Source organism: Rhinoderma darwinii (assembly GCF_050947455.1).
Source record: "Rhinoderma darwinii isolate aRhiDar2 chromosome 5 unlocalized genomic scaffold, aRhiDar2.hap1 SUPER_5_unloc_53, whole genome shotgun sequence".
Lineage (NCBI taxonomy): Eukaryota > Metazoa > Chordata > Amphibia > Anura > Rhinodermatidae > Rhinoderma > Rhinoderma darwinii.
The window spans coordinates 196,923-220,623 of NW_027461813.1; the positions used below are offsets into that span (position 1 = coordinate 196,923).

At 56.1% G+C, this 23,701-nt stretch overlaps 1 protein-coding gene across 2 annotated transcripts; it reads left to right on the plus strand.

Annotated features, from left to right (window-relative positions):
- The first annotated feature begins 314 nt into the window (after nt 1–314).
- DGAT1 (diacylglycerol O-acyltransferase 1) lies at nt 315–22,382 on the plus strand. Of its 2 annotated transcripts, none has more exons than XM_075847644.1 (17): nt 315–583; nt 4,357–4,444; nt 12,667–12,707; nt 12,974–13,059; nt 13,147–13,199; nt 14,425–14,530; nt 18,966–19,094; nt 19,497–19,571; nt 19,644–19,747; nt 19,897–19,935; nt 20,153–20,194; nt 20,414–20,458; nt 20,587–20,699; nt 20,797–20,862; nt 21,056–21,143; nt 21,254–21,316; nt 21,388–22,382. In XM_075847644.1, exons 1-17 carry the CDS (start codon nt 465–467, stop codon nt 21,532–21,534), a joined length of 1,404 nt encoding a protein of 467 aa, XP_075703759.1. In that variant the 5' UTR covers nt 315–464; the 3' UTR covers nt 21,535–22,382. The 2 variants fall into 2 exon arrangements, with proteins under 2 accessions (XP_075703759.1, XP_075703760.1); XM_075847645.1 differs by lacking the exon at nt 315–583 and adding an exon at nt 2,667–3,553.
- The last annotated feature ends 1,319 nt before the right edge of the window (nt 22,383–23,701 follow it).

The window sequence follows — 23,701 nt, forward strand, 5'->3', positions numbered from 1 at the left end:
CCTGCATCCTCCACGTCATCACAACCATACCGTAATATATACGTCACTCCGCACATGGCTCTTGTCGTCTGGACTACATATCCCGGCATGCACCCAAAAAACATTAAAAACGTGTGCTTGATGATTAGATACATGGTGAAGTGGGCGTGGCTTTGAAATGAGGCGGGGCTGGAACCTGGAAAGTAAAGCGGGAAGTTCCAGGTAGGCGTGGCCCGCTCACATTAGTGGGCGGGGCTAGAAGTTAGTGTGTATTTATCGTCATTAATGGAAAGTTCGCCGTGATGGGGGGAGGGTCTTGAACGGTGTTCCCTAGTGTTGATTGGTTGATGGGTGGGGACTGTGGAGCAGTCTCGTGCGGGATTGGTGGGTTCACTCGTTGGGTGGAGACTCTGTAACTGGATCGACGGTCTCAGAGTGGGAAGAGTAGGTGACCCGCGGGTGAGAGTCACCGGAGTTGGGCGCTGATGGCGGAACCTGGCGGAGGAATGAAGCGAAGGAAGAAGCCGGTACAGAGGCTACAGAGTGCGAACCACAGCTCCGAAGAACTGGAGGACGAGAGAGTGAAGGAGGAGGCGGAGCTACGGTACCGACACCTCAACACCTGACCACACAATAACCGACCTGTCACGTGTACCTGCACCCGACACCTCAACCCCCGACAACACAGGGAGCCCCCGACACCTCAACCCCCGACACCTCAACCCTCGACACCTCAACCCTCGACAACACGGAGCCCCCGACACCTTAACACCCGACCACACAATAACCGACCTGTCACGTGTACCTGCACCCGACACCTCAACCCCCGACAACACAGGGAGCCCCCGACACCTCAACACCCGACAACACAGGGAGCACCCGAAAACACGGTGCCCCCGACACCTCAACCCCTGACAACACAGGGAGCCCCCGACAACACAGGGTGCCCCCGACAACACAGGGAGCCCCTGACACCTCAACACCCGACACCACAGGGAGCCCCCGACACCACAACACAGGGAGCCCCCGACACCACAACACAGGGAGCCCCCGACACCACAACACAGGGAGCCCCCGACACCACAACACAGGGAGCCCCCGACACCACAACACAGGGAGCCCCCGACACCACAACACAGGGAGCCCCCGACACCACGGAGCCCCCGACACCCGACAGCACAGGGAGCCCCCGACAGCACAGGGAGCCCCCCATACCAGACAGCACAGGGAGCCCCCGACGACACAGGGAGCCCTCGAGCCCCCGACGACACAGGGAGCCCTCGAGCCCCCGACGACACAGGGAGCCCTCGAGCCCCCGACGACACAGGGAGCCCCCGACACCTCAACCCCCGGCACCACAACACAGGGAGCCCTCGAGCCCCCGACGACACAGGGAGCCCTCGAGCCCCCGACGACACAGGGAGCCCTCGAGCCCCCGACGACACAGGGAGCCCTCGAGCCCCCGACGACACAGGGAGCCCTCGAGCCCCCGACGACACAGGGAGCCCTCGAGCCCCCGACGACACAGGGAGCCCTCGAGCCCCCGACGACACAGGGAGCCCTCGAGCCCCCGACGACACAGGGAGCCCTCGAGCCCCCGACGACACAGGGAGCCCTCGAGCGCCCGACGACACAGGGAGCCCTCGAGCGCCCGACGACACAGGGAGCCCTCGAGCGCCCGACGACACAGGGAGCCCTCGAGCGCCCGACGACACAGGGAGCCCTCGAGCGCCCGACGACACAGGGAGCCCTCGAGCCCCCGACGACACAGGGAGCCCTCGAGCCCCCGACGACACAGGGAGCCCTCGAGCCCCCGACGACACAGGGAGCCCTCGAGCCCCCGACGACACAGGGAGCCCTCGAGCCCCCGACGACACAGGGAGCCCTCGAGCCCCCGACGACACAGGGAGCCCTCGAGCCCCCGACGACACAGGGAGCCCCCGACACCACAACACAGGGAGCCCCCGAGCCCCCCGACGACACAGGGAGCCCCCGAGCCCCCCGACGACACAGGGAGCCCCCGAGCCCCCCGACGACACAGGGAGCCCCCGAGCCCCCCGACGACACAGGGAGCCCCCGAGCCCCCCGACGACACAGGGAGCCCTCGAGCCCCCCGACGACACAGGGAGCCCCCGACACCTCAACCCCCGGCACCACAACACAGGGAGCCCTCGAGCCCCCCGACGACACAGGGAGCCCCCGACACCTCAACCCCCGGCACCACAACACAGGGAGCCCTCGACCCCCGACGACACAGGGAGCCCCCGACACCTCAACCCCCGGCACCACAACACAGGGAGCCCTCGACCCCCGACGACACAGGGAGCCCCCGACACCTCAACCCCCGGCACCACAACACAGGGAGCCCTCGACCCCCGACGACACAGGGAGCCCCCGACACCTCAACCCCCGGCACCACAACACAGGGAGCCCTCCATACCCGACAGCACAGGGAGCCCCCGACACCCGACAGCACAGGGAGCCCCCGACACCACAACACCACAGGGAGCCCCCGACACCACAACACCACAGGGAGCCCCCGACACCACAACACCACAGGGAGCCCCCGACACCACAACACCACAGGGAGCCCCCGACACCACAACACCACAGGGAGCCCCCGACACCACAACACCACAGGGAGCCCCCGACGGCACAGGGAGCCCCCGACGGCACAGGGAGCCCCTGACACCTCAACCCCCGACGGCACAGGGAGCCCCTGACACCTCAACCCCCGACGGCACAGGGAGCCCCTGACACCTCAACCCCCGACGACACAGGGAGCCCCCGACACATCAACACCCGACAGCACAGGGAGCCCTTGGCCTCCGACAGCACAGGGAGCCCCCGACACATCAACACCCGACAGCACAGGGAGCCCTCGGCCTCCGACAGCACAGGGAGCCCCCGACACATCAACACCCGACAGCACAGGGAGCCCTCGGCCCCCGACAGCACAGGGAGCCTCCGACACATCAACACCCGACAGCACAGGGAGCCCTCGGCCCCCGACAGCACAGGGAGCCCCCGACACCACAACCCCCGACAGCACAGGGAGCCCTCGACCCCCGACAGCACAGGGAGCCCCCGACACATCAACACCCGACAGCACAGGGAGCCCCCGACACCTCAACCCCCGACAACACAGGGAGCCCTCAACCCCCGACAACACAGGGAGCCCTCAACCCCCGACAGCACAGGGAGCCCCCGACACATCCACACCCGACAGCACAGGGAGCCCTCAACCCCCGACAGCACAGGGAGCCGCCGACACATCAACACCCGACGGCACAGGGAGCCCTCGGCCCCCGACGGCACAGGGAGCCCTCGGCCCCCGACGGCACAGGGAGCCCTCGGCCCCCGACGGCACAGGGAGCCCCCGACGGCACAGGGAGCCCCCGACGGCACAGGGAGCCCCCGTCACCCGACGGCACAGGGAGCCCTCGTCACCCGACAACACACTGTCACCTCTCACACAATGTATCACTCCCATCAGGACCGGCTCCAAGTTTGTGGGCCCCTCTGTGGGGAAACTCAGGGCAGCAGTAAAGTGCCACACGGCCCCCTCTCCCTGGTAGTGCCACACGGCCCCCCTCTCCCTGGTAGTGCCACACGGCCCCCCTCTCCCTGGTAGTGCCACACGGCCTCCCTCTCCCTGGTAGTGCCACACGGCCCCCCTCTCCCTGGTAGTGTCACACGGCCCCCCCTCCTTGTAGGCTGTAGGTAGCGCCTTTGGGGCTCCCTCTAGGAGTGGATTCCCCAGCCAGATCGTTGCCGACGCTCTGGCCGGGGATTCTGCTTCATGAGGAGCCCCTGACATCACGGTCCATATATGGGTAGTGATGTCGGGGGTTTCCCAGAGCCATAGTCGCGGGCAGAGTGTTACCAGCTACTGACACTCTGCCAGTTACCACCCTACAGACTGCCGGGCAGAGTCGGGCGCGACCTCCCTGCTCTGCCATAGCGATCATTAATATCCGTCCTAAGAACTCCAATACTATTGAATGTGGCGTCGTTACCGCTGTAGCAGACATAGCGGCTGCTAGTGGGGCCACTGGGCAAGGGGGGGCCCGTAACAGCAGCCCCCCATCAATGTCTGATACAGTGGTAGTTACGCCGCCTCTTAGACAGGGGCCCCCTCTAGAAGCAGAATCCTGTCAGCAGCGCCCTGGCCGGGGATTCCACTCCTGGAGGAGCCATGACAACCGCGTCCGCACCCGGCGGACGAGTGGGCCCTCTGAAGGGTAGCGAGCCCGGGTTCGCTGGGTGCTGACGCCGGCCCTGACTCCCATAATCCTTGTCCCCAGGAGCTCACAATGTAATCTATCTCACACATAATGTATCACTCCCATCATCCGTGTCTCCGTTTTCCTACAGATGTCACAAGGTGCAGGAGTCTCTTCTCAGCTCAGCGAGTGGTTACAGCAATTACCGGGGGGTCCTGAACTGGTGCGTCATCATGCTGGTGAGTCCCCACAACTACTGCCCCCGGAATATAACCTGTGCCCGGGGGGCTCATCACTGGAGGAGGGTCAGCAGGGGACTGGGTCTCCAGTGCCGCCCCCACCCGGTGTATGGGCTCGTCTGGTCAGGTGGTCTCTCCCGCTCCTTCGTTTCACGCTTGTTTTTCAGCCAGGATCGGGGGAGGCTCCAGTAAAGAGAATTGTCCTCGGCTCCGTCCTGTTATGGGGGAGGGGGAGGCCTGTGTCGTGTCCTGATAACGAGGGAGGGAGGGGCACTCCTATCAGTGCGGGGTTCAGAGTCCTCATCAGCCCGATCACCTGCCGCTGACTGTGGGGGGGACAGAGGTCAGAGGAGGAGATGCCTATCAATGCTAATAAACCAGCGAACACCAGAGGGGGCGGGGTAGTCAGTGTGGGGGGGGGGTTATTGTGTGGCGGGGGTGCGGCGTGCGCTGTGTGGCGGTTTCACGTATCCTGCGCTGTGTGGTGGTTTCACGTGTCGTCCTGCGCTGTGTGGCGGGGGGCTGTTTGGCTGTTTCACATGTCGCCCTGTGCTGGGTGGCGGGGGGGCTGTGTGGCGGTTTCACGTGTCGTCCTGCGCTGTGTGGCGGGGGCTGTATGCGGTTTCACGTGTCCTGCGTTGTGGGGCGGGGGGCTGTGTGGCGGTTTCACGTGTCCTGCGCTGTGTGGCGGGGGGCCGTGTGGCGGTTTCACGTGTCGTCCTGCGCTGTGTGGCGGGGGCGCTGTGTGGTGGTTTCACGTGTCGTCCTGCGCTGTGTGGCGGGGGGGCTGTGTGGCGGGGGGCCGTGTGGCGGTTTCACGTGTCGCCCTGTGCTGGGTGGCGGGGGGGCTGTGTGGCGGTTTCACGTGTTGTCCTGCGCTGTGTGGCGGGGGGGCTGTGTGGCGGTTTCACGTGTTGTCCTGCGCTGTGTGGCGGGGGGGCTGTGTGGCGGTTTCACGTGTCATCCTGCGCTGTGTGGCGGGGGGGGCTGTGTGGCGGTTTCACGTGTCATCCTGCGCTGTGTGGCGGGGGGGGCTGTATGGCGGTTTCACGTGTCGTCCTGCGCTGTGTGGCGGGGGGGCTGTATGGCGGTTTCACGTGTCGTCCTGCGCTGTGTGGCGGGGGGGGCTGTATGGCGGTTTCACGTATCCTGCGCTGTGTGGCGGGGGGGGCTGTATGGCGGTTTCACGTATCCTGCGCTGTGTGGCGGGGGGGCTGTTTGGCGGTTTCACGTGTCGTCCTGCGCTGTGTGGCGGTTTCACGTGTCATCCTGCGCTGTGTGGCGGGGGGGGCTGTATGGCGGTTTCACGTGTCCTGCGCTGTGTGGCGAGGGGCTGTTTGGCGGTTTCACGTGTCGTCCTGCGCTGTGTGGCGGTTTCACGTGTCGTCCTGCGCTGTGTGGCGGGGGGGGGCTGTATGGCGGTTTCACGTATCTTGCGCTGTGTGGCGGGGGGGCTGTTTGGCGGTTTCACGTGTCGTCCTGCGTTGTGTGGCGGTTTCACGTGTCGTCCTGCGCTGTGTGGCGGTTTCACGTGTCGTCCTGCGCTGTGTGGCGGTTTCACGTGTCGTCCTGCGCTGTGTGGCGGGGGGGCTGTTTGGCGGTTTCACGTGTCGCCCTGCACATTTTACGTGCAAAAAAACACAAAAAAAACTCTTGATTACACTTGATTTTGCGTGTGTGGGTGGGGGGGGGGGGTGCTCGCCGCTGATTCTTCAAAACAGCTGATAAGCGGCTATGAAGTATCAGCGGCGCCCGTACACACTCCGCTCTGCCACACACACACGGGAAATGTCTTAAAGGGGTCGTCCAGGAAAACATGGCGCCACACCTGTCCTCAGGTCGTGTGTGGTATTACAGCTCTGTCCTATTCACTTCAATGGAGGTGAACTGCAATACCAGACACAACCTGAAGACAGGTGCGGCGCTGTGTCTCCAATCTGGACAACCCTTCTGTCCTGAGATGGCACGACGGGGGAGGCGGGTGTCAGAGCCCCCCACCGCCATCACTGCAGACAGAACCACAACTACAGCATGAGGGCAGGGCTTGTCCTGAGTGCACTGTCTCTTGTTATGGACAGATTTATAGTCACATGAACCCCGTCTGATGAACCGGTAACCTAGGTCCGATCACATGACAGAGGGGGATCACCAAAAACCCTGCACACCCTCAGCCCGTCCATCCAGCCCTTTCCTGGTTATATCTGCGTCTGGGAAAGCTGGGTGACCACCATTACCCCTCCTACTGGAGTGTTTGGGGATGTGACTAATGAACCTCTCAGTCTCAGTGTGGCGAAACCGGGTCAGTGGGGGTCGGTTTACGCCGAGAGAATGTGGGCGATAGATTCAGGCGACACAGATTAACAGGGGACAAGCCACAGCGGCGCGTTTATTAACAGGGACAGACACACACAGAAACAAGGCACCGCTGCTTCTCCCCTCTGGGCTGGATGTGACAGGCTACCTCACTATGGGGTCTCTCCACTGAACCTTTCATCCTTTGGGGTGTCTCCAGATCCTCCATAGTTAGATGGGACTCCAGCACTTGCCCTCTATTACTGTCCCTAGGTCAGGTACCATCTCTGAGGTAGATAGCCCCTGCCTGCAGCTCACACTGCTATCTCATCCTCTCCTGGGCAGCAACTAAACTGAGAACTCATCCAGCACAGCTATATCCCTCACTCACCCCTCCCTTTTTCTTATTTACATTACACATGTTCCCGCTCTCAGTCTGTGACTCATTCTCCTGCAGTATAAGATTAACCCTAGAGGGGAGGACAGTGAAGCAGCACTGAATACAATACAATATAATCAACTAGTTATCAAACATAACGTAATGCAGTTTGAGGGGACATATCTCCATCTAGCACCGGGCGCCATCTAAGCTATGGCACCCGGATGGCGGGAGTGCGACGGTTTGCGGCAGGCTTAACCTTTATCTGGGTACAATGCCTGTAACCGTCAGTCAGCCCTGGCCAAAAGAAAGCCTTCGAGAGCCGGGCCCTGGTGGACCTGGTCCCAGTGTGACCTGCCGCGGGTATATCATGGGCCAGGGCTAACAGTCGTGCACTGTAGGCTTGGGGAACAAGCAGCTGTTTGGAGGCGGTCCAGGGCGACTCGGGCTTGGTCGGGGCTTCGACCCGGTACAACAGCCCGTTGTCCCACTGGAACCCTGCCTGGGCCCCTCCACTGGGTGGTCGATCGGCCAGGCTACGGGCAGAGGACAGGGAAGGATCCGTATGCTGGGCCTCCCTTAAAGCGACCCTATCCACCTCCCCCAGGTCTGTCGGGGGGTTCGTCGGGTCGGTCAGTTGTGAGGTGTCAGGGCCTTGGGTTCTTACCACCGGCGGTTCGGGGAGCGGGGCTTCCGGGAGAGGAGCCTCGGTGGTTACACTGGTTGGTGGTGGAGGCCGGTAAAGGTTCTCACGGGCTTGGCTGCGGGTCACGGCCCCCGCGAACTGACTTGTGAGACCGTTCCCAAGGTCGTTCCGCAAAAAGACATCGGCGGGGAGATCCGGCATGAGCCCGACTTCGACCTCCCCTTTTCCGGGGCCCCAGTCGAGGTAGACTCTGGCACGGGGAATGGACCGCTGCTGTCCGTCCGCCAGGGCAATCCGGGCTAATCGCTGGGGAAGAACCTTAGCCTGGGGAACCAGGTCCACTCTTACCAGGGTGAGGGATGCCCCCGAGTCACGGAGTCCTTGGATGGTGCGGCGTCCCAGCACCACGGGCTGTCGGTGGCCCTGCATGTTGGCAGGGACCTGGTTCATCACAAGGCTCGCAAGCTCTACGTGGTAGACCACCTCCTCCACCTCTGGTGCATCTAGGAGGTGGTCACACTCATCGGGGTCGCCCGCCTCCGGGCAAAAGGCGACCCGGGTTGGGGTTGGTCTGGGAAAGGGCACCGTTGATTGGGCCAGGGGGCAGTCCCGTCGGAAGTGCCCCGGCTGGTGGCACCCATAACACTGGCGGGAGTCCGTAGGGCCGCGGACCCTTGGGGGGATCGGGGCGGCCGTAGGCTGCGGCTGGGGTCTCATCGAAGTTGGCCGGGGTGGTTCCGCTATTTTGGAAGTGGCTCGGAGCTCTCGGCGTTGTTTCTGGCGCGGAAGGCTTCTCCACTGGGGTCGGTGGGCCAAGAACTCGTCGGCCAGGGTGGCGGCATCTTCAGGGGTGCTGGGGTGGCGGTCCGCGACCCAGGCACGAACGGGGACCTCCATCCTGGAGAGGAGTTGCTCCAAAATGACGAGGTCCTCCAGGGCCTCCCGACTGAAGGCCTTCTTCCCCTCGGCCCACCTGGAGCAGCTTAAGCGGAGCTGGGCTGCCAGTTCCACATGGATACCCTGGCTGGCGAGCGTCAAATTACGGAACCGCTCTCTGTAAGTCTTTGGGGTGATCGCATACCTCTTCAGCAGGGCGTCCCGGAGGCAACCGTAGTCCCGTCCGTCCTCTGGACCTAGGCTCCGGTAGACTTCAAGGGCCCTCCCTTGCAGCCTGGGCCCAACGTAGCGAGCCCATTCGGTGGTGGGGATGTCATGCACCTGTAGCTGTGTCTCCAGCATGGTTAGGTGCGCATCGATATCCGTGGACGAAGGATGCAACTTGGGGAGGTCGTTGTATCGTAGTTGGGGTCTTCGGGGCCCGGCAGGGATTGGGGTTGTTGGTTCTGGGGGTGCCACTGCACGGGCCACGGCCCCAACGATGATCAGGCGCTCGGCCTCGGAGCTTTGAGGCCCCAGTGCGGTCAGCAGATCCCCCATCCGCAGGGCCTGGGCGTCCGAGATGGCGCTACGGCCGGTTCTCTGGCGACTGGCCGGTTCTTCGGGGCAGTAGTCAACGTCACCCTCGGCCATCTCTCCCATCTCGGCCGGGTTCGCCAGGTCCCAGGCTTGGAGCTTCTCAATCAGCCTATCCTTGATGTCGCGGGACGAGAAAGCAATACGCCGGAACCGGCACAGCTCTTGGAGTGTAATTCGGAGGTAGCTGCCATAGGGGACAGCCTCTGCTCCGCCGGGAGGATCCATAGAGTCCGGCTCCATGACTGGGGATTTAGGTGCCTGTGGTCCCCCTGTACTGCAGCACGTGTAGCAGTCTGCCCTTGAGGTCTGGTCGCAAAGCAGAGGATGGTACCAGGGTATCTATCCCCTGCCGCTTCCCCAGGAACGGGCTGAATCTATCCCACAGCAGCCACCAAATGTGGCGAAACCGGGTCAGTGGGGGTCGGTTTACGCCAAGAGAATGTGGGCGATAGATTCAGGCGACACAGATTAACAGGGGACAAGCCACAGCGGCGCATTTATTAACAGGGACAGACACGCACAGAACCAATGCATCGCTGCTTCTCCCCTCTGGGCTGGATGGGACAGGCTACCTCACTATGGGGTCTCTCCACTGTACCTTTCATCCTTTGGGGTGTCTCCAGATCCTCCTTAGTTAGATGGGACTCCAGCACTTGTCCTCTATTACTGTCCCTAGGTCAGGTACCATCTCTGAGGTAGATAGCCCCTGCCTGCAGCTCACACTGCTATCTCATCCTCTCCTGGGCAGCAACTAACTCAGTTCTCCTCCAGCACCACGATATCCCTCACTCACCCCTCCCTCAGGAAACGGGCCCCCTCCTTTTTCTTATTTACATTAAACAAGTTCCCGTTCTCAGCCTGTGACTCACTCTCCTGCAGTGTAAGATTAACCCTAGAGGGGAGGACAGTGAAGCAGCACTGAATACAATATAATATAAAACTGGTTATCAAACATAACGTAATGCAGTTTGAGGAGACATATCCCCATCTAGCACCGGGCGCCATCTAAGCTATGGCACCCGGATGGCGGGAGTGCGACGGTTTGCGGCAGGCTTAACCTTTATCTGGGTACAATGCCTGTAACCGTCACCCGTTCCGCCACACTCGGCACAACAGAGAGATTTATCGTTCAGGGGTCTGGGAAAGCTGGGTACCACACTAACAGCGGGTATATTATCACCCAGCATTCCCAGGACAGTTACATCATGTGTCCTTTATACAGAGTCTCCTGCACGACTACAGGGGGGCCCCGTCGGGGGGGGGGACCGCCCGTTTGGGGGGGGGGGGAGACCGCCCGTTTGGGGGGGGCTGTCGGGGGTCACGAGAGTGGGGGTCTGTGAGATAGAGTGGGACAGACAGAGACCCAGACCTTACCTGCAGTGCGGCCGGTCTTCATGATGGCGCCTGCTCTCTCCCTGCAAACAGCTGTTCTGCTCTGTGTGACTGACCTGCGTCTGCGCTGATCACATTATGTAGGAGACAGGACACGACACTTATAATGTGGTGACAGCCTCTTTATTACTAGGACCACTGTTATCTACATTACAGCGCTGATCACATTATGTAGGAGACAGGACACATATAATCTGGTGACAGCCTCTTTATTACTAGGACCACTGTTATCTACATTACAGCGCTGATCACATCATGTAGGAGACAGGACACGACACTTATAATGTGGTGACAGCCTCTTTATTACTAGGACCACTGTTATCTACATTACAGCACTGATCACATTATGTAGGAGACAGGCCACTTATAATCTGGTGACAGAGCCTGTTTATTACTAGGACCACTGTTATCTACATTACAGCGCTGATCACATTATGTAGGAGACAGGACACTTATAATCTGGTGACAGCCTCTTTATTACTAGGACCACTGTTATCTGCATTACAGCGCTGATCACATCATGTAGGAGACAGGACACTTATAATGTGGTGACAGCCTGTTTATTACTAGGACCACTGTTATCTACATTACAGCGCTGATCACATTATGTAGGAGACAGGACACTTGTAATCTGGTGACAGCCTCTTTATCACTAGGACCACTGTTATCTACATTACAGCGCTGATCACATTATGTAGGAGACAGGACACTTATAATGTGGTGACAGCCTCTTTATTACTAGGACCACTGTTATCTACATTACAGCGCTGATCACATTATGTAGGAGACAGGCCACTTATAATGTGGTGACAGCCTGTTTATTACTAGGACCACTGTTATCTACATTACAGCACTGATCACATTATGTAGGAGACAGGACACTTATAATGTGGTGACAGCCTGTTTATTACTAGGACCACTGTTATCTGCATTACAGCGCTGATCACATCATGTAGGAGACAGGACACTTATAATCTGGTGACAGCCTCTTTAAAGGAAACCCTCGCCCGGTACCGCCAGGACGGGGGTGAGAATATTGAGGCGGCAGCGTGACCCCTGTGACCTCCACGGTCCGTTGTAGTTTTTATACTGATAAAAGAAACTGCGAACCCTAAAGAGCTGTGAGTGCTTCCTGCCGTTTAGTGTACACAGCTCCCGTGCAGTCATGGGTCACTTCACTCCCTCTGTCTTCTGTTTTTCACAACCTTCAGACAGTTGAAGTGCGTAATACGTGACTGTGAGCATAGAGACGCATAGATCTACATAGGAGCTGTGGACAGAATACGAAAGGAAACTGGTAATGAAAACGGTAAATGCAGAAGTATTCACGCCCCGCATGCCGGTACATAGGGGAGGCCCTTCTGACAGTAGATACAGTCTGGAGTCAGTAGGGGGCGCCTTCTATCAGTTTTGTACAGGTAAATCTTCTCATGCCAGTCTGTTCCCGCTCCCATCAGGTCACATGACTGCAGAGAGGGATATTATCCACATATTCTCCAGTGGACGGAGGTCTGGGCTGTGACTGCAGCGTCCGTCCCCCCTGTGCAGTGTCTGGGGTCTCGCTGGATGATAAGCCTCCTCCTCAGTGTCGGGTCTCTTGCAGACTGCAGCAGGTTTTCCCTGTGTCCTCCACCTTGTCGCTCCACATATTCTCCAGTGGACGGAGGTCTGGGCTGTGACTGCAGCGTCCATCCCCCCTGTGCAGTGTCTGGGGTCTCGCTGGATGATAAGCCTCCTCCTCAGTGTCGGGTCTCTCGCAGACTGCAGCAGGTTTTCCCTTGTCCTCCACCTTGTCGCTCCACATATTCTCCAGTGGACGGAGGTCTGGGCTGTGACTGCAGCGTCCGTCCCCCCTGTGCAGTGTCTGGGGTCTCGCTGGATGATAAGCCGCCTCCTCAGTGTCGGGTCTCTTGCAGACTGCAGCAGGTTTTCCCTGTGTCCTCCACCTTGTCGCTGAGTTGTCTGGATTGTTTTCCTTCTCGTTTTTGTCATCTCCATGTGACTCGCGTGTTACTCAGTTTTCTTCTTCTATTTCAGGTTTTGGGGAACGCGCGCCTCTTCCTGGAGAACATCATTAAGTGAGTGCAGAAGAACCGAGATATTAACGGGCCCCCGTCCCTTCTAAGTCTCTTCCCCCCCCCCCCCCCATTTGTCATTTTGCCTTTTCCATGAGCGTTTCTTTTTAATGAGGGGGTATTTCAGGGGAGGGGGCAGGGCTGTTCATCAGGAGAATAGGCAGTTGTAGTGGGCGTGCTCCACACGTGTCACATGATCAGTCAGGCAGTACAGCCGGCTGGGAGGGTGGAGTATTGACACTGGCTGTTCTGTCCCCCTCCCACCCCAGGTATGGAATATTAGTGGATCCTATCCAGGTGGTGTCTCTGTTCCTCAAGGACCCCTACAGCTGGCCCTCGCTCTGCCTGGTGCTGGGTAAGTTCATACATTTTGATGGTTTCCCTCCTACTGCTGGTTTCCTCTCTACTGTCTGAGATCTGACAATGTTTTTCTTCCTTGTAGCATCGAATATCTTCATTTTGGGGTCCCTGCACTTGGAGCGGCGTCTGGCATCAGTAAGTTCAGCTGATTGATCTCCGGATACCCCCACCCCCACATGTGAGGGGCAGACTTGTGGCTGGGGAAGGGCAACATGTTAGAGGTGGAGCAGATCTTCTAGAGTCGTGGCTGGGGGAGGGGGACTGCTCAACACCTAACATGTCCCCCTCACCCAGCCACAGGCATGTAAAATCTGCTCCACCCCTAATACGTCTCCCAGCCACGAGCATGGAAGATCTGCTCCACCCCCAAAATTCTTTTGGCTCGGTGAGGGGGACATATTAGGGGTTGAGCAGATCTTCCATGCTTGTGGCTGGGGTAAGGGGGACATGCTGGGGGTGGAGCTTGTTAGGGTGGAGCTTGTGGCTGGGGGAGGGGAACATGTTAGAGGTTGAGTAGATCTTCTATGCTCGTGGCTGGGGGACATGTTAGGGGTGAAGCAGATCTTCCATGCTTGTGGCTGGGGTGCGCGGGACATGTTAGGGGTGGAGTTTGTGGCTGGGGTGAGCGGGACATGTTAGGGGTGGAGTTTGTGGCTGGGGTGAGCGGGACATGTTAGGGGTGGAGTTTGTGGCTGGGGTGAGCGGGACATGTTAGGGGTGGAGCTTGTGGCTGGGGTGAGCGGGACACGTTAGGGGTGGAGCTTGTGGCTGGGGTGAGCGGGACACGTTAGGGGTGGAGCTTGTGGCTGGGGTGAGCGGGACACGTTAGGGGTGGAGCTTGTGGCTGGGGTGAGCGGGACACGTTAGGGGTGGAGCTTGTGGCTGGGGTGAGCGGGACACGTTAGGGGTGGAGCTTGTGGCTGGGGTGAGCGGGACACGTTAGGGGTGGAGCTTGTGGCTGGGGTGAGCGGGACACGTTAGGGGTGGAGCTTGTGGCTGGGGTGAGCGGGACACGTTAGGGGTGGAGCTTGTGGCTGGGGTGAGCGGGACACGTTAGGGGTGGAGCTTGTGGCTGGGGTGAGCGGGACACGTTAGGGGTGGAGCTTGTGGCTGGGGTGAGCGGGACACGTTAGGGGTGGAGCTTGTGGCTGGGGTGAGCGGGACACGTTAGGGGTGGAGCTTGTGGCTGGGGTGAGCGGGACACGTTAGGGGTGGAGCTTGTGGCTGGGGTGAGCGGGACACGTTAGGGGTGGAGCTTGTGGCTGGGGTGAGCGGGACACGTTAGGGGTGGAGCTTGTGGCTGGGGTGAGCGGGACACGTTAGGGGTGGAGTAGACTGTTCATGGTGTCTTATTCTGCAGGGAAGCTTGTCGGAGCGTGTGGTGCTGTTACTGTACGTCCTCATCCTCACCGGCATCCTCTTCATCCCAGTGCTGGTGGTCCTCACGGTGCTGTCCATGACTCCAGGTAAATACACTACATAGCGGGATCAGCACAGCCCCACAGAATGGATCCACAATAAGTATCAGGGCTGGGATTCCAGGTTAGAGGGTGTGTGTGTAGAGGGTGTGTGTGTGGAGGAGGTGGTGGGGCGAGGGCTGGCGTGTAGGGATCGGTCTGTGGGGTGGATTAGTGTGGGAGGGGCTTAACTAGAAGCGTTGGGATGAGAGAAGCGGGAACATACAATGGAGGGGACATTGAGTAAGGGATAAAATGGGTGTAGAGGGAGGTCTCTGCTTGTAAGGAGGTTTTTCCACTGCGCCTCCGTGACGGCACTGCCAGAAGGGAATCCGTGCCTCTTAGGGACAGGAAACCACAAGAGACGCAGTTACGTCCTTCCCTTCTTTTCCTTCTCCGTGTCCTGCAGTCGTGGGGTTTTTCCTGATTACTCTCGTCTGTGTCGTTCCGCCGCTTGGATTTTTTGGCTTGGTAGCGGGGGAGGGTCGGAGCAGAGCGTTGTATTTCAGGGCGGCGGGCGCCATTTCTTCATCGTCCTGCAGACAGCCGCGGGGTGTCATGATCGCAGCGATCATGGTGTGATACGGGGGGAGACCCTTCTCTGCATGTGCTGCTTATTCCGGCTCATGCATTTTCGCTGAAGCAGCATCTTAAAAACTGGCACCAAAAACAGAGTACTGCCCATTTATCTTAAACGGGGCGCCTTTTTCTCTGCGGTCTCCCAGTATTTTAAGTGAGCGGTTGTCGTATCTGCTCCTGTGGTGAGAAGGCGGCGTGTGCAGAGTCTGCTGATCCTACGTAGCCCCCGGCCCGGTCAGATTGAGGTGCCGCCGCCCCCCACCCCTCTCCCCAAAAAGAAAAAAAAAACTGAAAAAAAGGGGAGTGAAATTCCGTCTAGTGGATTTATTCCTTTCCTTTATTCATCCATCTGGGAGGGAAACAAGGAACCGCAGAAAGTCGGCCAAGAAAGCGCGTGGAGTCTGTAAAGCAAAACACAAACCTCTAAACCCCACGGTCGTAAGTGCATGAAAAAGTGGTGAATGAAGAATCTCCTGGAGAATACGCCGGGAATTATTGGTGTCGAATGTTCCCTCTTCTTCTGGACCTTCCATTAAGAGAAATATTGTCAAGTGATTCTTCAGACGACGATTCATGGAGACCAAAAAAGAGAAGAACTCCGAGCGGTCCGAGAAAGTGTGAAGACCGAGGAAGGAGAAGAACCGACGCAAGATGAAATGTGTGAGAGTCTGGACTTCAGGAGAGAGATTCCCTATCCACAAAAACCCCAAAAAGTTAACTGCTAAAGAGTGGGCCGTCCCGGAGGAAAGGATCTTTACTCCCAGAAGTTTCAAGAAAAATTTGTCTTTTTTGCTGAAGATGCGGAAAAGTGGAATCCAACCCCGAAAGTAGAAGTGCGGGTAGCCCACAATGCAGATCGCACAACCTTACCATTAGAGGAAGTCTGTGGACGAGGAGGCTGAAGGGATCCTAATGAACTCTTGGGAGACAAGTACAGAGGGACAAGGACAAAGTCCCGTCTATGTTCCATGTGATGGAGATCGTCTCTTCGGATCAGGTCTAGACGACATCCTCAAAGCTTCAGATAAGAGAAAAAGCCTTTTCCTCAGACACTAGATTGTATCAGCAGAGACGTTCCTTCCCAGAAGCAGAAGTCTAAAGGCTTAAGAGGCTGTCACCAGATTATATGTGCCCTGTCACCTATATAATGTGATCAGCGCTGTAATGTAGAGAACAGTGGTCCTAGTAATAAAGAGGCTGTCACCAGATTATGTGCCCTGTCACCTATATAATGTGATCAGCGCTGTAATGTAGATAACAGTGGTCCTAGTAATAAAGAGGCTGTCACCAGATTATGTGCCCTGTCACCTATATAATGTGATCAGCGCTGTAATGTAGATAACAGTGGTCCTAGTAATAAAGAGGCTGTCACCAGATTATATGTGCCCTGTCACCTATATAATGTGATCAGCGCTGTAATGTAGATAACAGTGGTCCTAGTAATAAAGAGGCTGTCACCAGATTATAAGTGTCCTGTCTCCTACATAATGTGATCGGCGCTGTAATGTAGAGAAAAGTGTTATTTTGAAAAACGATCATTTTTGAGCAAGTTATGAACAAATTTAGATTTATGCTAATTACTTTCTTAATAGTTGTAGTGTATGACGCCGACCAATCAGTGACCAATCAGCGTCATACACTTCTCATTGTGCAAGCCTGGCTTCTTTCACTGCACAATCACACTGTAACAATCACAGGGCTGGCACAATGAGAAGTGTATGACGCTGATTGGTCACTGATTGGTCGGCGTCATACACTCCTCTTTACAACGCCCAGTTGTCTATTAAATAAACAATTGGCATAAATCTAAAATGGTTTATAACTTGCTCAAAAATGATCGTTTTTCAATAAAACATCAATCAAAGAATGATCCTAAAGTGTGGAATGTTTTTTTGTCTTTTATTGAAAGACCCTCTTCAGTCTCACCCTCGTGATCTTCACCCTCGTGATCTTCTTCCTTCCAGCTCGATATTGCAACCATTTTGGATTTTTTTTTTTTTGCAATCGGGCCTAGACATTACCCTTAAAACCAGCACCCCACAAGTCCACGTGGCAGCCCTCAGTGCCTTCCCAGACTTAGTATTAAAGGGGTTTTCCCATAATCATTACTTATCACCTCTCCACAGAACAGATGATACACATCGGTGGGGGTCCGACCACTGGGACCCCAGTGATCGCGAGAACGGGCTGTGACAAAGTTTCACCGCAAACAAAAGGCGGTTCTTCCATCATTTTATGTTTGTCCCAAAAATACCAAAGCGGTGAGATTTCACACCCTGGACGTGAGGGGTCGTTACATATGTAGAAAAGCTAAACCCAGAAGAAAAAACAATCATCTGTTCATTCAGGTTTAGGCTGGGTTCACACGACCATGTTACGTCTGTAATGGATGGACGTATTTCGGCCGCAAGTCCCGGACCAAACACAATGCAGGGAGCCGGGCTCCTAGCATCATACTTATGTACGATGCCAGGAGTCCGTGCCTCTCCGTGGAACTACTGTCCTGTACTGAAAACATCATTACAGTACGGGACAGTTGTCCTGCAGCGAGGCAGGGACTCCTAGCATCGTACATAACTATGATTCTAGGAGCCCGGCTCCCTGCATTGTGTTTGGTCCGGGACTTGCAGCCGAAATACGTCCGTCCATTACGGACGTAACATGCTCGTGTGAACCCAGCCTTAAGGGGAAAACTGCTGGTGACCAGGTAAGAAAGATTTCTATTGCCGGATGGGTAAAGGAAGCGATCACCTTTCCTTCGTTCTTAGAGGTTACCCCCCTTTGTAGGTCTCGTTCCTCTAGAGCTGTCTCTACCTCCTGGGTGACCAGCTCTTCGTCTTCCATTCAGCAGATCTGCAGGCCACTACTGACTGGACTTCTTTTCTGATCAGGACTTGGTGTTTGGCCACAAGGTTTTGCAGGCCGCTGTCCCACCCTATAAAGTCACCTGTTAATCCCGGAGTTGTAGTGGAGAGATCGTCGTCATTACTGGCCGGCACTTGGATCTTCATGTAACTTCCGTGACCGCGCAGGGTTTTCTCCCGTATTAAGCACCTGGTTTTCTTAATGGAGTGAACGATGTCCTGGTATTAAAAATGAACCTGCAACGTTGCCTTTAAAGACATGACAAGAGTAGAGACGGATGTAGCAGAATAGAAATACTTTATTATCTCCTCAGTGGTACAAACCATATAAAATCACCCAAACAAAAACATAAAATGCACAAAAATAGGACATATGTCAGGGCAAAACCGGCGTTCACAGTCCCATATATCCCCATGATCCAGGGATCACACACAATACTCACCACAACGCCCAAATGTCAAAACTATCACAGGCTAACACCATATAATAGTACGACCCCGGTGTCCAAATGTCCACCACAGCCGCCTTCACACCGTCCAGCACCGCAATGCACCTGGCTATGCCCTAGCCTGATGCATGGCGGGTATGATGGGGGGGTTCTGATCCCTGGTGGGTGGGGACTGATCCCTGTGTATGTATGATGGGGGGGCTGATTCTAGGTGTGTGTATCGGATTCTGGGTGGGTGGCTGTATGAGGGGGCGGAGCTGATTCCAGGTGGGTGGGTGTGTATGGGGGGGCTGATTCCAGGTGGGTGTATGAGGGTTGGGGGGGCTGATTCCAGGTGGGAGGGTGTGCATGGGGGGGTGGGGCTGATTCCAGTTGGGTGGGTGTGTATGAGGGGGCGGGGCTGATTCCAGGTGGGTGGGTGTATAAGGGGGCGGGGCTGATTCCAGGTGGGTGGGTGTATAAGGGGGCGGGGCTGATTCCAGGTGGGTGGGTGGGTATGGGGGCTGTTAGGTATGCACACACTCATTTCTGTCCTTCCCTCTCTCCCCGCAGTTGGTGCCATCTTTGCGCTCTCGGTTTATACCATCCTATTTCTTAAGCTGTACTCCTATAAAGATGTGAACCGCTGGTGCCGGGAGAGGAGACGGGCGCAGGTCCGAGCTCTCAGCCGCACTCAGTCTGGTAAGATTCTATTTCTCATTTTTCCCAGAGATCTGGTCATTATATCAACGCTCTCCTCATCATGATGTCATGAGACCCACTCTGGTCTCTGTCTTCTATAATGTCAGGTCTATATGTCCTTCATGTGACTCTGGTCTCTGTCTTCTATAATGTCAGGTCTATATGTCCTTCGTGTGACTCCGGTCTCTGTCTTCTATAGGTACAGGTCTATATGTCCTTCATGTGACTCCGGTCTCTGTCTTCTATAGGTACAGGTCTATATGTCCTTCATGTGACTCCGGTCTGTCTTCTTTAGGGACAGGTCTATATGTCCTTCATGTGACTCCGGTCTCTGTATTCTATAGGGACAGGTCTATACGTTCCTCTTTGTTTATACATTGTGACTTTTTTTTTTGGTCTCAGCTCCTCTGATGAGAAAAGTGAACGGGGATGTTGGGAATCGGGAGGTGTCGTATCCTGGGAATCTGACGCACAGAGGTGGGTGATAAATGCTACTCCTGCTGTACGGTCCTGTCCCATGTCCTGACCCGATGTCTCTTCGCCCCTCAGATATTTATTACTTCATGCTCGCCCCCACACTCTGCTACGAGCTGAACTTCCCGCGTTCTCCGAGGATTCGCAAGAGGTTCCTGCTCAGACGACTGTTCGAAATGGTGAGAAGGGGGTGACTGTGCGGAGGACCGCCATCCCACACACCCCACCCCCATAATTGTGATGTACTATTCACTGCTGTACCCCAGACTCAGACCTGCCTAACACTGCCGCACCCCCGTCCTGACACCCCCTCTTCTCTCATTCCCAGCTCTTCATCATGCAGCTCCTGGTCGGTCTGATCCAGCAGGTGAGTTCTTGACCCCTGTTCTGTTCCTGGTGGTCTCCGGGTATTACCTGTTTCTGGGGGTGCTAGTGTCTGGTAATGCTCTGGCACCAGGTGTGTGGTGGTCTCCGGGGGCTATGCCGGGGATTGTGACTGCACATTTTCATAGAGAAGAGGTCAGAGTTGGGGGGAGGGGAGGAATGACCGGGCAGAAGATTTATTCCCTTGTGTTTCCTTCCAGTGGATGGTCCCAGCAATCCAGAACTCCATGAAACCGTTCCGGGTGAGTACAACAGATTTACTACAGAATCTACTACACCCCTGATGTCTACCTGAACCTCAATAATATGTCCTGACCACAGGAGCTTACACTCTATAAGAGGAGATACGGGGAGGAGTAAGAGTCTTGACCATAGGAGCTCACAATCTATGAGGAGATATAAGCGGTGGGGTCGCCTGTGTGTCTTGGTTGGTACAGATGACGTGATCTTTTCTTCTCCAGGACATGGATTACTCGAGGATGGTTGAGCGGCTCCTGAAGCTGGCGGTGAGTTGTCGTCTTCTCGCTGTAGATGTAGGGGGGGGGGGCGGCGTGCGCGTGGCCTCGTGTTGTACGCGCGGCCTCGTGTTGTACGCGCATCCTCCAGGTTTTGTTGACTGTTCTATTCATTGCAGGTCCCCAACCACCTCATCTGGCTGATCTTCTTCTACTGGTTCTTCCATTCTTCAATGAACTTTGTGGCGGAGTTGATGCGTTTTGGGGACCGTGAGTTTTACAGGGACTGGTGGTGAGTGAGAACTGGACTAAAGTCTTCCAGAATGTGTCTGTGGTAACTTAATGGTCAAAACCTGACATCATCCCTTCTATTGTGTCTGATTCTTCAGGAACTCTGAAACAGTCACCTACTTCTGGCAGAACTGGAATATCCCCGTACACAAATGGTGCATCAGGTACTATGGGGGTGAGGGAGGGGGGTGGAGCGGTTACTGGTAGGATGGGGGGGAGGAGATAGTGAAGCAGTCCGTATTAAGTTATGGAGAACGGGTGAGTGGATGGTGGAGCGGTCAGTAAATAGGATGGAGGGACAGGTCCCTGGATAGAATTGAGGGGTGAATTGATAAATCTCACGCTTTTCTCTTTCAGACACTTCTATAAACCCATGATGCGGCGTGGCGTCTCTCGGTGGATGGCACAGACGGCCGTTTTCTTTGCCTCGGCTTTTTTCCATGAGGTTAGGATGTAATGATATCCGGCTGGTGGTAACTTGTGTGGCCTCGGGGCAGAATAGAATTCTCCTTCTGGCTGAGTTCCTGATTTGGGTCTTGTCCTTGTTCTCCTCAGTACCTGGTCAGTGTCCCTCTGAAGATGTTCCGTCTCTGGGCCTTTATGGGGATGATGTCACAGGTTTGTAGAATTTTTCGCGGTCTCTTCTCTGCTGTGATTTTCTGGTCTTGAGCTCGTCTTTTCCCCTGCAGATCCCTCTGGCCTGGTTCGTAGGTCGTTTTCTTCGCGGCAACTATGGCAATGCGGCCGTGTGGATCTCACTCATGCTTGGTCAACCTGTAGCTGTCCTCATGTATGTGCATGATTACTACATCCTAAACCACGGGATCGGATCGTGATCTTCACTGATCCTACGGAGGTGATCAGGCCACGGATTGTTACCGTCTTTCCTGAAGTCTTCTTTCCCCGTTTACCTGGATCAGTACGAGTATCTCTCTGAGGATCCAATGGGAGCTCATGAAGGAAAGCCCCCTTCCCCCTCCAACAGCTCTGTCTTCCCACAATCCCCTTTCCTCTTCTTTCTGGAAGTTTCTCTCACGGTACCATCTCCTCTGCATCTCCCTCCTTCCATCCTACGTTGGTGCTGCTATCGTAGAACATCCGTCCAAGACATCAACTGGTTTTTCTCCTGTCCTTCACTCCACCCGTCCAAGGCATTTAGAACATCGGTCCTGGTGGAGCTTTGTCTAGAACCGTCCTGGCCCCGATGTCATCACTTGCTCTATTATTTTGCACTCCGATAACGATCTGTACACTAAACGGTACAATTCACTCTACGACCCGCTGAGCGGCTGCTATCTGCTGCTTCACGTTCTCAGGCTGCGATCCTCCTACCAATGTGCACTATGTCTCTTCATTTGTGGGGCTGCGGTCGTGTTCAGTCTCCTCTGCTGCCTCCCACTTTCTGGATGGGTGACCACGATCTGCCGCTGATGGCATGAAGTGTTCTCTCTGCTGACCGGTAGCCTGCCAGTCCTGGCCATCGTGGTGGGGTTAACAGCCTTGGGCTTCTCCAGGTCGAGCAGAGGTGACCGCTGTGACCAGAGCCGCCATCTGTGGGCATTTTTTTTAAACGGTATGTTGTGTGTGAATGAACGACTCCTCCGGCTTTGTGTGTGGAGCTCCGACCTCCAGATTCAAGTGAAATGAGTTTTACAAACATGGAAATTAAAGTTGTTTGTTTTCAGCCTCTGGGGCAGAGTCATTTATCGGTATGTTATCCTGCTCAAATCCTATAAATTCTCACCTTTTAACATCTACATTATGGGACCAAGACCTGGAAAACACAAACCCTCCCCCACATGTGAGTAACGTGAATCCGAGATCACCATAGAGTGCGACTGCACGAGTCCGGGTGGTGCCTGATCCCACCCGGCCAGAGATGCGCCGCTCCGAGGTCTGAAGAGACGTGACGGACGCCTCCTGGGCAGATCTGTAGAGCGAAGAAAACGTAATCCATACAATGCTGGCGCCGGCCTGGGGGATCGTGTCACGTGGAGCTGAGGAACTGTCCGATTGGATATGATGGAAGCCAAAGCCAGAAGTGAAGCCTACAGAGAAGAAATAGTGGGAAGACCTTCGCCTCTTCTGCCAGTGGTGCCCAACCTTTTTTTGCACCGAGGATCAGTTTGATGCAAGAAAATGTTTCCAGAGACCGGGCAGGGTTAGTCAGTTCACGCCTTGCGTAAATACGGTGTATACCTGTATTATAAAACCTGTATTATGCTGCACAAAATCTGCTATATAACAGTAGCAGCAAAGCGGATGAGATAAAACAAGTCTCCACGCTGCGGGAAAACTGCTCAAACGGACCTGCGGTGCCGAATCTCAATCCTCATGTCAATTGTATTTGTATAAATGCTGCTTATTTGTTGCGGCTTTTCCCCATTGAATTCAATGTGCAGGTAAAACCCACAACAAACAGCAGCAGGGGCGCAGCTAAGGGCTCATGGGCCCCCTCCCCAACACCACCAGACTTCTGCCTGTGCCCCCACAGTATAATGCCTACTTCCCCCCTTAGCTGTCCCATAAGACAAAATGCTCCCATAGCTGCCACTATATCGGCCCCCATCCAGTATAATGTCCCCCAGAGGTGCCTAATAAAAGAAATAACAATTACCTGTGCCCGTTCCCATGACGGGTGGATGATCCTTCTACTCTGGTCGGTGCTGAGTGACATGACGCACACATCGCGCCTGCCTGCGCCACTCACGGCAGAGACCGCTGGTGCACGGAGTCGTCACTCTTGCTCCAGCATTCAATTCAACTGCGTCCTAAGGATGCAGATGAACTGGGACCAGCGGTGGTCACATGGGATGAAACGTCACCTCCGGAGGACATTCCGGCCAAAAAAACTGCACCAGAGTTGGATGAGTTTTTCCACCCGAAATTCCCCGAGGCCACCGGGGTGGCACCAGATACCGTGGCCCGGTACAACTGATCCGCTAGAGATCACGGTTTTAGAACCACTCCTGGTTTTGCTGAGGGAAAGTGACTTTAATCTCA